At 28.2% G+C, this 15,381-nt stretch overlaps 1 protein-coding gene across 1 annotated transcript in view; it reads left to right on the top strand.

Moving 5' to 3' along the window:
* LOC122268228 (Calnexin 99A) overlaps positions 1-15,381 on the top strand; it is a gene marked incomplete in the record, with an annotated part of 65,053 nt that overhangs the window by 36,868 nt on the left and 12,804 nt on the right. Inside the window, 5 exon segments of the mRNA XM_071180911.1 lie at positions 2,021-2,061; positions 5,156-5,268; positions 6,475-6,549; positions 7,777-7,917; positions 12,768-12,917. Coding sequence (XP_071037012.1) covers positions 2,021-2,061; positions 5,156-5,268; positions 6,475-6,549; positions 7,777-7,917; positions 12,768-12,917 — 520 coding nt within the window.

Below are 15,381 nucleotides of genomic sequence, written 5' to 3'. Positions count from 1 at the left end.
ATTTATATCCTGTTTGAATTATTTATTTAATATTTCGCTTATTTATATGAACTTCTTTGCATATTTAAGAAGTGCTTAAAGCTGCTTATTTTTGATTTTGGTTTATTAAAAGCCCTTAAAGGGGATTATTTATTTTATTTATTTATTTTTTTTTTTTTCATTTTTAAAAAGTACTTAATTTTCCCTTTTCGAAAAGAAAAAAATTTTTCTTTACCATGTCAATTTTTGCTGCGTATTATGCAAAATTTTGATTTTCACATTGTTCTATTCAACGTTTTCACAATTCATTTAACCACAATCCATTATGGCATAGTGTCCGTTCATAACGTATGATAACTCCAATCACATTACATGTTTGATGAAATATTTAGGAGTGACTACTGAGCTGGGTTCAGTGAGATTCTTACACTCTCGTGTGTAACTTGGCTGCATTTTGCAAGATATTCTCACTTTCGGTCTTCATTTTCCACTCTCAGAAATGTAACTGAAAAATCTCTCGAATTTTTTTATTGTGGATAAGTTATTTCATAATGATCATGTTAAATCTTTTAAAATTATTTTGCATTTTATTGATGTACATAGTGCTTAAAAAAAATTTTGAGTACCGTCAGATGGGGTGACTTTGTGTAAACAGTCATTTTTTCAATTACTAACATTATAATAGTTTAAAACAAAAAATTATGCATGATTTGTTATCTCAATTGATAGGACATTTAAAGTATGGCCAAGATAACTAGAACTTCTTCAACCAAGCAGACTTTCCAGCCTCCGATTTTGCGACATTCCCAAACTCCTAACTTTTATCATAAAATTATTCAAATTAATGACTGAAAAATATGTAGTAGCAAAAAATGTGTTAATTTTTATTACTCCTCGTCTTGCGTACAAAGAAAAATTCGTACTCTTTAGCTGATGAGCAATCCTCAACATCAGATTTGGAAACACTTCCCGACCCTCAGATAATTTTTCCTGAATTTCTGTTATTCCGTTTGATAAGCCTGTCTAACCTGCCATTCAAGCACATAAAAGTAGTCTCACAAAATCGCTTAGCAAATTCATCAACATTTGTTCAGATACTGGATGATTACGGCTTCTTCAAATGCTGTACAACTTTAGTAATGCTTCTTCAACATCCTTGTGATCTGCTTTTCTCAAATTTTTTCTGCCATCTAAATTTTTTTCATGAGCAGAAATTATTAATTGCCTATTTTTCCATACGTTACAAACTGCAGATTTGGATAGTTTAGATTTCCTGCAAATATCAGCTTAATTGCAACCATTTTCAATTTTTCTGATTATGTCCATTTTATCATCAATGGAGAACGTTTTACGTTTACTGTTTACCATAGTTAAATTTGAGACTTGTTCGCAGGCTTTTTTTTTTTAACTGAACTGAGATCAAAAAGGAGTGGAAGTGAGGGCCTTATCAACACAAATTAGTTTTCAACCTTTTGACCAATAATGAATAATTACTCATTCCCTCTGACAGAAAATGCATATTGATCCCACTGACACCTTACAGGTGCATCATCAGGCTGGGTTGGAAACATCTGCTTGGTTTGTTTAGGGATGAGAAAGTGAGATAAAAGAAGCAAACAAGAAAAAATGCTTATCGCTACATTCCCCTCTATAGATGGTTTTAAAAATAGATATATGTATTTACTTTGAAGTAGAAATTTCAAAATTATTACAAAAAAATTAAGAAAAAAATCTGTCGAAGACAGAAAAAAGTTCGCTATATCCAACTTCCTCACTTTTTTGGTTCACTATATCCACGAAAAATAACATTATACGTGTATAGCAAGGCACGGGACTGAACATTTCATTCACTATAGCGGGATTTGACTGTATATTGTTAGAATCTTTGCCCAATTTGCAAGAAAAAAATATGTACCTATTTAGGGTTTTAAGTTAATATTTATTGTTCGAACTACTTACTGTTTTTCCATTTTTAATATTGTCATTGGACCTAGTAAACTTGCAAGTATTTTTGTTTCTAATGTAATATCCATTACTATAGGGATGATGAAATGGACGGAGAATGGGAAGCACCACTAATAAGTAAGTCCTTTTAAATCTACACTGACCATCCTTTAATATGTATTTGTTAATTTAAAATTAATTCTATCACTCTATGATTTAATGCATTAATCACACTCACCTATTGATTGAACTTTTATTACAAATTAATGCTGGGAGCATATTGAAACTTCCCCCCCTCCAAAAAAAAAAAGGCAGTGTCATACCACCCTTTAATAGTTTTATATTCCATGAAAAGCTAAGGAATTAAATTTAATGTAGTGAGCTCTTTTTTTATATTATATTATTTCTTATCAGGAGCACTTTTTTTAAAGCAACAAATACCATTTTTATAATAAATTGGATGTGTTTTTATTTTTTTTTATTTTTTTAAGCATGCTTATGATTGAACTTGTTAAGATAAAAAGAGAAGCATGATTTATTGTGTAGTTAAATCTCCAACAAAGACCTCTATGTAGCAGCCATCTCTATTTACAATCATTTTTATGAGGGCATGTAATTTTTTATACACACTTTGTGTTGAAAAGGAACCATCAAAACTTCTGCATCTAACGTAAAAAAGGTCAAATAAGGAAACTTGAAAAATATTAACGGACCAAATTAAATTTAAATGCATTCAAAATATTTGCATGGGGGTTTTATTTAGAAGGCTCTTTTTGACGATCTCACATTGCAGTCAGAGTGCACTAAAGATGATGCTATCAATGATTTATTTTTAGAGTTGAAAGTTAAATTAGAAAAAAAAATAATTTAGAAAAATCAAACATCTCAAAAAAGCCTCATCTCATTTTTTAAAGTAACTAATTTTTATGATATAAAATTAAATGCAAACTTAAACAGAAGACATAACCGTTCATTTATTTAAAATAGTTATATCATCCGTAATTATTTTATTTTATAACCATCGTTAAACAGTCAACCCAATTTTTGGGTTTACAATTACTTATATGCTCAACTCCGTAGCCTTGTAATTTAGAACCCAATCCAGAAGACAAGGACACTCCTGGTATTGGTCAAAATTTGCCTTCGTGGAGGTCTTTTTGATAGAACTAACCTGCATTTGTGTTAATGGAGAGAAAAACCACGAAAGCCCTCCACGGTTAACCTGAAGGTAGGGGAACTCTAACCAATGATCCATCTACCCCTGAGGATATTTTATGTCAACACTGTGGTTGATGCGAGTCAGGTTCGGAATTCTTATTGACCAGCCATCGTTGGGATTAGAACCCAGTTTACCTCATTTGGAGGTGAATTCTCTAACCCCTGAGCTATCATGGCTCATCATCCATAATTATAGTAAATTTGTTTTAATCATAATTATATCCGTATGGATCATTTTTATTGATGCTAAATTTTATTAGTCTCATTTAGTGGCATTTCCACACCAAGGAAATGACATTGACTAAAATTAAAATTGTTTCCAAAAATCATTTATTTTCGATAACATTTTGTAACCAATGGATAAGAATTAGGGCTGTTTAAAAAAAACTGACCAATCTTACAAAAATGTCTAATTATGAAAAGCATTAAGTGATTTTTTAAACAACATTCTTTAAAAACAAAAAGTCGTCTTCAATTATTAAGTATATGTGAAAAGGGGTAGATGTATATATAAACAAAGTGTGAATGTCTCTCTTTCCTTCTGAAAATGGTTAACAGAAACCATTTTTAGCCAAAAAGAATTAAAGCATATGAAGGGTTTTCTGAAACATGTTACAAGGTATATTCATACCTGCCAAGTCTCCTGTTTTTTAACAAAGACTCCTGAATTTTATGACTATCTTTAGTTTTCCTGTGTATTCTCAAATTTCTTAGTATTTGTTCAAGAAATTTTTTTTAAAAATTTTGTCCGTAAAATATCTGTTAATGACAAAAACAATTCTCTACTTCCTCAATGGATAGTGCTATTGCCAGTACTGAAGTATGTTGAGAGTTAATAGTTTAAGTACCTCTTGCCGGTTAGGCTGATTCTGGGAGGTTCTCGTGGTCTTCCTCTCCATGTAACGCAAATTCGGAGTAGCACCGTCAAAAAATCCTCCATGGAATCTCTCCCAATATTAGATTCAGAAGTTCCCTTGTCTTCTAGATTGAGTTCAAAATTACAAGGCTACGGAGTATAACATAAGTTGCCGTAAACCCTAAATTGGGCCAGCTGTTCAACATTGGTTATAAAATAAACTAGTTTATGTAATTATAAATAATGGTTTTAAAAAATCTTCTCTAGATTAAGATTTATATACATATTTTTTACTTCACTAAATGCAAGTGCTTATATTAATTCCAATTTTAAATTTTTTCTTTTTGACTTGCATGATGCATTAAAACACTTTACTCGTAGCCTAAAAAATGTCGCTAGTAAAATCTCCAATATTTTATTTCCACAACGTTGGTAGGTTTGTATATTTCATAATTTGAATGCAATTTGATTAGTTTTGTTGAGAATTCTAGTTCATTCTAGTATTTTTAATTTTGTTCTTGAAATTTTTTTAATGTTGCATTATTACTCAGAAAGATTTAGATTAATGATTCTGCAATTAATTTAAGAAATACTATATGAAACAAATGTATCTTTCACTAGGCAATAATGATATTTCTCTTTATTTATTAAATATACTTATTCTTGCCAAGTATATTGTCTTCGTTGCAATATCAAGATGAAGAAAAAAACTGACGATCAAGAGGGCAGAACAGTTTATATCCATGAAAACTGGTTTTGAGAAAAACAATGGAAGCCTGCATTTCAAAACCTGTCTTTCCATAGAACATCTTCACTGTGTCATAACTTTTTGGGAGAACAGAGTATCTATTATTTATTTTTTGAATTTAATAATTCTCAAAAAGCAAAGAGTGGCAATTCAATCAGCAATCTTTTGAAAAAATAAGCATAAACCTCCCTCCTTGACTTACTTCTAGAAAGACAATGCTTGATGTGGCAAATTTGTAACTTTTTAAACGATTGACCGTAAATTCCGTTCTGAGTTAAATCTAGGTGTTTTCTTGTGCAGAAAGCAGTGTCTGGGAAAGAAATATTTATATGACTGGACTTTTGGTAGTCAAAATGTTGCACTAGGAATTCTTATTATTTTTAAATTTATTTAAAATTAAAATATTTCAGCTAACCCTAAATGCGAAAAAGTCGGTTGTGGAAAATGGAAGGCTCCTATGATTGATAATCCCAAATACAAAGGAAAATGGAGGGCACCTCTGATTGATAATCCTAATTATAAGGTATGATTTCGAAATATATACTTGTATCGTTTTTAATAAAATATTTCAGATTTTTCTTTAAAAAGTATTCGTAATCGTCATTTTTACTATCTTTTGAAAATTTTGTACTCCTGTAGATTTCTTTTCTGCAAAGTGAAATAAATATTACAAATTTTATCTTTAATTATTGTAAATTAAAACATTTAAACAATTTAATCACTATAACTTAAATATTGCAAATTTAAACTAGATAAATTTTTCTTCTTTCTTTTCTGGAAAATGTATTTATGTGTAAAAGTGATAAATTTATTTATTTTTCTTAATGAAGTTTAACAAAGTCAAAATTTATTTCAAAAGGGCTAGAAAAAAAGTTACCGGAAATCAAATTTTCAAAGGTGGAACTTAAAAACACAGTGTATTTTATTTGTTTGTAAGGGAGAGCCAGAGAGATACTTTATAAGCTTATATTCATGATTAATTTTCATTTTTTATCAGTAAATAGTTATTATAATCATGAACTCAAGAAAGAAAGACATATTTGTAAATTTTAATTACTTCTCCAGGTATGTGTAAAATTTTAAATATATTTTAAGTAAACCAAGAAATATTGAGAAAAAAGGGAAAAAAACCTTGTTAAAATCTTTTTCTAATTTTTCAATTTAAACTTTTTTTTTTCATAGGAATTTTCCGGAATTTTGACTTGAGCTCACAATCACTCCTGTACTATACATGTTTTTATTCTTAACAATTTTAAATAAATGTCACTTTTACATAATTTTTTTTTTTTTTTTTTTTTTTTTTTTTTTTTTTTTTTTACAAATATAAGATAATGTTTAATAAATATAACAAATGTTAAATAACATTACTATATATAATTTTTATTTTAAATTTGTTGAATAACTTCTAAATCATTATTACATTTTCCATTCATACTTTGATTTACAATACGAGTTTCCTTTCTCTCAAACTTTGCCTATTATTTAAAACATTTTAAGTATTACCTTTTTTTTGCATAGTTTTAGATGCTTTGATTTTTAAAATAGAATAGCTAAATATTTAACATTTTAAAATGTTGAAAACCAGTTTTTTTTTTTTAGATTTAACTCTGTAACTTTCTTTTTAATTATGATTCTAATTGTGGAATGTTCTGTATTTTCTTCTTCATTTAGTCTTATTTTGTATTTTTTTTTCTTTACCTTGGCTTTATCATTTAATTTTATTTCATAGGGTAAATGGAAGCCTAAAAGAATTCCTAATCCTCATTATTTTCAAGACAAACATCCATACAAAATGACTCCTATAGTAAGTGCTTTTCTTGATTATTATCTTTTGGTAAAACAGTGTTTGATTCTCCTTTGTTTATTGTTACAGGGGTTCTTAAATCCTCAAAAATATTTTTCTGTAAAATTTTAACGTAATCCACTGACGAATTATTTGCTATTGTAATAATGTTGATAATATTGTATTGAGATTTTAGTTATTTCATTTTAGTACAAACCTTGTAATACAGGTATGAAATCTTTTGAATTTTTTTACATATAGTTTTCTTTTCTAATATGGCTTTGAACAACTTGAAATTGTTGCAAAATCTTTCATTTTTGCTTATTGAATGTTTTAAGGTTTAGTGGATGTGGAATTTGTGTTTCTTAATTTAGTTTGTATACTTATAGAGAAAGAAAATAGATTTAAATAAAAGGAAAAAGCGCAAGAATTCTCAAAAACTATAGGACAATTTTAAGAAAAACATATTTAAAAAAGTTACATTTCTTTTTTAAAAAATTATAAGAAATTCACTCAATAAATATTAAAGTGGTTTATGTACCACTCATCACGATTTGAGACTTGTTACTTTGAGTAATTTTCAAACTGTATCATTTGCAATTCATATTGTTTTGTATTATGAAACCTAAGTTGAGTTTAAATTTGCAAATGATACGATATGATGCTTAATTTGTGGAATCTTCAAAGCTTGTTTCATGTCATTTGATTTATGTGTAGTTTATTTTAATTTGTTTACACACGATTTAAAAATTAGTTAATTGTATTTACGCAATTTAAAAAAATACGCTCTGGGATTTAAGATCTTTTTCTTTTTTTTAAAAAGTAAACTTTGTTATCTATCAAAATATTGTACTGCCAAAGATTTCAATGTGTCCGAAATACATTACTGCTATTCTGAGGTAATAAAAAGATAGGGTTTTAAAAATTAGGTAATTGTATTTACGCAATTTAAAAAAATATGCTGTGGGATTTAAGATCTTTTTCTTTTTTTTTTAAATAAACTTTGTTATCTATCAAAATATTGTACTATGAAAGATTTCAATATGTCCAAAATACATTACTGATAGTCTGAGGTAATAGATATTATATTTTTAAAATTGAAACAGATATGCCAAATATTATTTTTCAATTCTAATATGTTTTATTAAATCTAAAAGTTAGCAAGTATGCTATTGACAATTGGAAATTTTTTCTTGATCTTGAAAATTGAGTGGGTTTGTTAATGTGATTTTGTTTTTCCTTGATTAGGCAGCTGTTGGTTTTGAATTGTGGTCAATGGTAGATGGTATAATGTTTGACAATGTTATCATAACGGATGATCTGTATGTTGCTGAACACTGGGCTGCCGAGACATTTGATTTGAAACGAGAGCTTGCTGACCGTGAAACTGTAAGTTGAAATTGGTAACTCTATCATTATAAAATATCAATATTGTTTTTAATATATCTCTTGTATCAATGATATTGAAAAAGAGAATTGATAAAAATGAGTGTCCAACTGTCCAGAATCTTTCGGATTTGTTCCTAATTTTTAAATCAAAATTGAAAATCTGATATTTTTTTATAAAAAAATCCGAATTTTCGTAAAATTGCAGTATTTTTGCTTTTAAACCAATCTCTTGTTCTGATCACCGCAATCGCGCTTTGTGTGATTATTGTGCTGAAGTAATTTTTAGTAGCTTTTTATTGGAAAATACTAATCCAATAGCCGTTGATGATCATTTCACTAAATTGAATCTTAAACAACTATTAATATTTTTTAAAAAATGTATTGTAGTATTTAAACTCTTGCATCAGAAATATTTGTTTATGATGTAGTTTAATATTTACCTGTGTTTTATAATTTGGAGAAGAATAATTATATATTAATAGGTAATGGTTGTTTTTAAACTATTATACTGGTATTCCTAAGTATAAAATATTAATATTATAAATTTCCCACAAAAGATAGTGTTTATAATTTTTTTTAATAATTTATATAAGGTATTTAAATATATGTCTATTAATGTTATTATTTAATAGTTAAATTTTTGTCTTACTCTCGTAATTGGTGTGTATAATTTTTTTGCATATGATGTTCCTAATTTTTGATTCCTAAGTTTGGCAGCTATGGATATGTCATAAATTGATTTCGGTTGATAAGAAATATGTCTGCAATATTTTAACAATAATATTATTTAACAATATTTTTTCTAGAAAACTCAGATTTGAGTATAAACTTTGGCAGGCTGCTAATTATTTTTTAATCATGTTTCAAGATATACTTAATGTTATAACTATTTGTAGAACAGAAAACTGCTATCTCCTCTTAATTCTTTTCAGCTTATTAACATTAAAAAAAAAGTTTTTTCTTACCATCATTCATACTTAATTAATACCTTAAATATTTAAACACTGAACAATCTTCCTATGTGGCTTATAGTGTGTGGCTAAAACTGTAATTTCCAGCTGAATAATTTTGAAAGAATTCCAAATAATTCTTAATACTAATCATTATTTTTTTTTTTTAAATGTATAATCATTTGAAGACTCAATTTAAAAAATACTCAATGCAAAAATCTTGTCAGCTTACATCAATAAATTACATTATTTATTAATGCAATTGCGATTACATTAATTGCCTTTTTGCCATTAATGTAATTAATTAACAAAAAATATAGTTGTTAATTAATGCAATTACATTACTCAGGGGTCTGTTTAGAAGATATTTGGGTCCGTTAACGGACCCTTCACAAAATATCTTTTTATAAAATCGGACCCTTCACAAAATATTTTAACTTAAAAACAGACCCTTCACAAAATAATTTACCTTTTAATCGGACCCTTCACAAATTTGTTTATCTTCATTATTGTTTTGTTAATGGAATAAGCCCTTCCCAGGAAGGGGGGGGGAGGAAAGACAGATGTAAACAAACTAAGTTTTGTCTTCGGCAGACGCTTCTTCCTTTATTCGTCCGAAATGAATATTCTGTGTTCGGCAGTGTAGGCTAAATATCAAGTATTTGTATGTTGCACCTCTAATTTAGTAGCAGCAATTGCTGTTTAATTTTGAAAATTTAATTTTATTTAAATTATAATTTTGCAGTGTTGGGCATAATCTTGTATCTCTTTACGATTTGAAAACTCCTTGAAAAAGTTTTTTGCAATAACAGGACCCTATTTGCACAAATTCTCAAAAGCAGGACCCTGGTTGAAAGAATGTGACTTAACGTGTAATTTTTTCACAATTTTACGATTTACCTTTCACAAAATGTTTGCACAGACCCCTGTTACTTATTAATGCCATAATTACATTATTAATTTACAAGTCTAAACCGTTATCAATATCATATTTAAGTGCTTTATGAACATTACATTATTTCTGTATTAACAAGTTCTTGCTTGTCTTCAAATACATAAAAAAAAAATATGTTTTATGGTGTACAATGCTTTTAAAAATATTTACAATGTTTGATGGATGTGGGGAGATGTCTGAGCTATTGCAGCATATTATTACTTTCAAGGAAAGAAAAAAAAACAAGTATAGTTTGTCTAAAGTAAGAACTCCCCTTGCCATTTGACCGGACACTATGGTAGTGAGGTATAACCATTTCAAGTAGGGATGCGGGGTCATTGTGTAGGACAGCAAGGGTCTGTCCAGACATTTTGTGAAAGGTCCGCTTTTGTAAAATTGTGAAAAATTAACTAGTAGTTTGCGAATATAAAATAAACGTTAAATCACATTCTTTCAACCAGGGTCCTGCTTTTGTGTATTTGTGCAAATTGGGTCCTGTTATTGCAAAAAACTTTTACAAGGAGTTTTTAAATTTTAAAGACATACTAGATTGTGTTCAACACTGTAAAATTATAATTAAAAAAAATTACATTTAAAAAAATAAACAGCAATTGCTGCTACTAAATTAGAGACGCAACATGGAAATATTTGGAATTTGGCCTGTACAGCGGAACGCAGAATTTTCTTTTCGGACGAATAAAGGAAGATCGTCTGCTGAAGACAAAACTTAGTTCGTTTACATTTGTCTTTCTTCCCCCCCCCTTACTGGGAACGGTTTATTCGATTAACAAAACAATAATGTAGAAAAACAAATTTGTGAAGGGTCCGATTAAAAGATAAATTATTTTGTGAAAGGTCTGTTTTTAAGTTAAAATATTTTGTGAAGGGTCCGTTAACAGACCCAAATTTCTTCTAAACAGACCCCTGGACAGGTTTTGGTTCAGGTCGTTAGAGAAAGGGAATCTTTTTCTTCGGTCTACTGTGTTTGTTCTAGAGTGAAGAGAAGCTACCCTCCCTGAAATGCTCTATTCTTCTTTCCATAGCAGCAGACGACCTCAGACTTTGTGGGAGGTAGTTCTTGCAATTGACAAACTATATTTAAAAAAAAAACTGTTCTTAGTTAACAAAAATGTTTAAATATTCAAAACTCTGTAATTATTTCATGACTGTGTATATTTTTTATTTTCAATTTTTTTAATGTCAGTATTTTAAAAAATTTATTTAATTTCATTATTTATTTTTAATATATGCAGGGTATCCGCACACCTGGAAAGTCATGAATTTCGGTATTGAACAAAATTTGTCATGATTTTAGCTATTTTTTTTTTTAAAAAAATGTGAAAAGTCATAGATTTATGTTGCCGAAAATTTTTATTTTTAAAATGGAATTCCCCTCCCTCGATTTCATGGTGTTCCGAATATCTGAATTTGTAAAAAAAATTCCCACTTAGTCATATTTTATTAAAATATAAAACATTTTTATCATGTTCTTTAAAAAAATGAGAGAAAAAACATCATTTCTAGAGCGAAGTATCTTTTAAACTTCTGTGATTTCCGAATTATTATTATTATTTATTTTTTAAATTCCGAAATGAGAACAGAAAAACCATGAGTATTTCTTTCCTTTCTGATGAACAAGAAAAGTTCAAAAGTATCTTTAGAATATAATTCTGCAGAAAAAAAGAAAAGAAGATTATTTGCTGAGCTATTATTTTTTCAGCTGTTTTATTGCTTCAACTCTTTCTTTACTCTGTTTTTTTTTTTNTTTACCCTGTTTTTTTAATTTAAAATCGATAAATATAAAGATGCAGAGTATAAAAGTTTTGGTTATACCTATCATTTTAATTAATGTTATTATAATGCTTTTTAAACTTATTATTCTGTTTTTGTCCGAGAAGATAATAACTTTCTTAAGTCATGAAAAGTTCTTGGAATTAGTCATGAATTTGAAAATCTAAAATGTAGCAGATATGTTTATGTTTATATTACTGTATATGTTTATATTTTAATGTTGCCTTCATAATGTTCTACAAATGTATATAATCTATTACATACAGTCGTTGTGGAAATGGATTTTACGAAAGACAAACAATCATCCATACTACAGTCTGCTGTATCTATTTTATATTGCCATTCCATTATCGTTATACTTTTATCATCTTCGAACTCGAGTGAAAGAGGTAACTTTGAGAAGTGATAGTTCCTTCAGTATAGAAACCTTTACTTTTAGACATTGCACTCCATGGTCTTCTGCTTTTAAATTTATTATTAAAGCGTCAAATCCTTGATTTTATTTTATTCTGATAATAAACAGTATCTGCATAGATGTTCTCTTCTTGCAATGTGTCTAATTTTAGTTGTCTAAGGCATCTCTTTTGAAGCTTTTCTTAAAATATGATAAAAATTAAGCATAAAATGGAGTAATTTCCGGAATATTATGCATGGTGCGTAGCATTTTTAAAAAGTCCTTAAAGGTGCTTTTTTTCATTTAGTGTTTTTAAAAAGTGCTTAATTTTCCCTTTTCCAAAATGATATTTTTCCTTTACAGTGGTATTTTAGCTGCAAATTATGCAAAAAGACGCAGTTCACATTGTTCTATTCAACGTTTTCACAATTCATTCAACCCCAATCTATTTATGCGTATTATCAGTCCGCAACGTATGAAAAAGCCATTCGTTTTATATGATTTAAAACTTCATGATTTTTAACAATTGTTAAAAACAATGGCAAAAGTTATTATTTTTTTGACATGATGGTTAAAACCAGATAAAACCGTCAATTGTCAAAAACTTTCCAACCCTGCCCAATTATGAAATTTTTTTAAAGTGCTTATTTTTTGTTGAATAATTTGGCTACGTACCGTGTTATAAAATATTCTTTTATATTTAGTGTGGCGACCATTAAAGTTGCCCTATAACAACAATTATGCAAAGTGTAATGTATTTAAATGCTTTTATTACTTCTAGGATAATACCATCACTCGCCTTTTCAAGTACACAAATAAGAATCCCTGGCTTTGGGCTGTTTACCTTGTAGTTATAGGTCTTCCTGTTGTCCTTTTTATTAGTTTTTGTTGTACTTCCTCTCGTTCCCCTGCCACTATTGCTGCACAAAGGGTAACAAAACTACTTTTATTATGATGTTCTACATAGAAACTTTAAAAAGTGGTTGTAAAATAATAAAGACTTTGGTACATGGTGCTTAGCATTTTCAAAAAGTGCTTCAAGGTGCTTATTTTTGATTTATGTTTTTAAAAAGCCTTTAAAGGTGCTTTTTTTATTCGGGGGTTTGTTAAAAGTGCTTGATTTTCTATCTTTTAAAAAGAAATTGTTTCTTTGCCGTTGCTATTGTCGTTTTAAATTGCAAGAAATGCACGATTTTCACAATTTTCTCTGCAATATTTATCAGAAACTAGCTATGTAAAGTTTTTGAAAACTATTTTAAACTTCATTCATTTTATGTTTATAAATTAAGAATTTTAAACGATAGAAGAAGAAAAAATTTATTACTGCACAGATCCTAATTATGAATTTTTTTTTTGGAAAATGATTAAAAATATTTTTTGAGTGCTTAAAAAGTACTTAAAAGGTGCTTATTTTTTGTTGAAAAATCTGGCTACGCACCTTGTGGTAGTAGCATGATTCCTATTTTTAATTTTAAAATAGCATTTTATTTTTCTGTCAAAAGTCAATTGATGATAATTCTACTTTGCCTCCACTTTTTAAAGTTTTCCATGGCCTTGTAAATATTATTTTTGTTTATTTAATATGGTGCATATATATGTTTTTTTATTCATCTAAACTAATATTTATTATTTGAACCCCAAAGATTGATCTTAGGGTCGGTGAGGCACTGCACCCATGTCCGAGAGTCGATGGGTTTGATCCCCGCCAGCCGAAGACTCTCCGTGTAGTAAATGGTGACTGATGCACATAATATCTGTCAAGTCACAAAGTCCTACGTGTTCCTGTAACAAATCATACCTCTGGGGGGTACTGGTTCAGGAGTTTCTTTGTCTGTATAAAGTTATGAAAATCTTAATCGCCTATATGAAGTATCTTTTTTTAATTATGTCCTTTTATTTGCTTTTTAAACGTAATAAGTCTTGCAATCCAACTCGAAAAAGTAATAATGTTTTGCAAGTAAAAAGAATTTTTTAAATAATCAGTCCAGTGTTGCCACTTTGCGGGGAGAATAGAGAATTTTTAAAAAAATACAGAAAATTTAAAAATCGGCTAAAATAACAGGGAATTTTGAATTTTTCCTTACAAACTGCAAAAAAACAGGTAATTTTATTTCTTATTTTAGTCTTTTAAAAAATGTTGGCCTCTCAAAACGCAATCTATGTGATATTTAAAGATGATATTTCAGTTATATTATTTATTTATTATAACATTATTTGTTTTATGTTGAGCTGTTTTTTATTTCTAGACGTATTTCAAGCAACTAAAACTGGCATCTTTATCCTAATATAGTTCACAAAAGCACAGTGAATCTGTTTTCAGTCTTAATATATTGTGTATGGTATATCATACCTGCCAAGTCTCCTGTTTTTTAACGAAAACTCCTTTATTTTATGACTATCTCCTATTTACCTGTATAGTCTCAAATTTCTCTCTATCTTTGGAAAATATTTTTAAAGGAAAAAAAAGTTTGGCAATAAAATATCCGCTGATCAAAATACTTCTTCTTCCTCAACAAACAGTGCTATTGCCCGTACGAAGTATGTTATTTCCCAATATTTGATTGATCCAGGAGTTCCCTTGTCTTCTGGGTTGGGTTTAAAATGAGGAGGCTGTGGAGTTGAACATTAGTAGCCTCAAACCCAAAATTGAGTTGGCTGTTTAACAATGGTCATAAAGTAGTTTAAGTAATTATAAAAAATAGTTTTTAGGTTAAGATTTATATCCGTATTTTTTACTTCGCTAAATATAAGTGCTTGTATTATTTTTAATTTCTCTTTTTGACTTACATAAATATGCATAAAATGACATGACTTACATACAGATGCATCAAAACTTCACTCGTAGCCTAAATAAATGTCTCTAGTAAAATCTCCCTTATTTTATTTTTCAAATGTTGGCAGGTATGGTATGTACAAGGAAAACATAGGGAATATTTTTTTTTTTTNTTTTTTTTTTTTTTTTTTTTTTTTTTTTTTTTTTTTTTTTTTTGCAAATATTAGTGGTAACTATGGGGGAGTAATACGAATAAAAAACCATGAAAGCATATTGAAAGATAGTGCTTCCTTTAAGGGTTCACAGTACCTTTGCAACAATTTTTTAAAATAAAGGTATAATCATTCATTTTGAGGATGCTTTACATGCTCATTTAAGTTATAATCAATAATTTATCTTCAAAAAGTAATTAAAACTGTTGAATTTTTTTAAAATTTTAAAAAAAGTTGAAAAAATTCTAAATTTTTAAATCCCTAAGGCTTTTTTATTTTTGCATATTTTCAAAAAAAGTTTTTTTCATAGTGCTTGCAATATTTATCTTAATAATTTTGTGCATTCATTTGTTGATATTTCAATTAGAATATTTTTTATAGATTATTTTGTAAAAAAGTAGAAAAAAAAG

The sequence above is a fragment of the Parasteatoda tepidariorum genome, chromosome 5, assembly GCF_043381705.1.
Source record: "Parasteatoda tepidariorum isolate YZ-2023 chromosome 5, CAS_Ptep_4.0, whole genome shotgun sequence".
NCBI lineage: Eukaryota > Metazoa > Arthropoda > Arachnida > Araneae > Theridiidae > Parasteatoda > Parasteatoda tepidariorum.
Note: the sequence above shows the minus strand (reverse complement) of the source record. Positions and strands in the feature narration are given on the sequence as shown.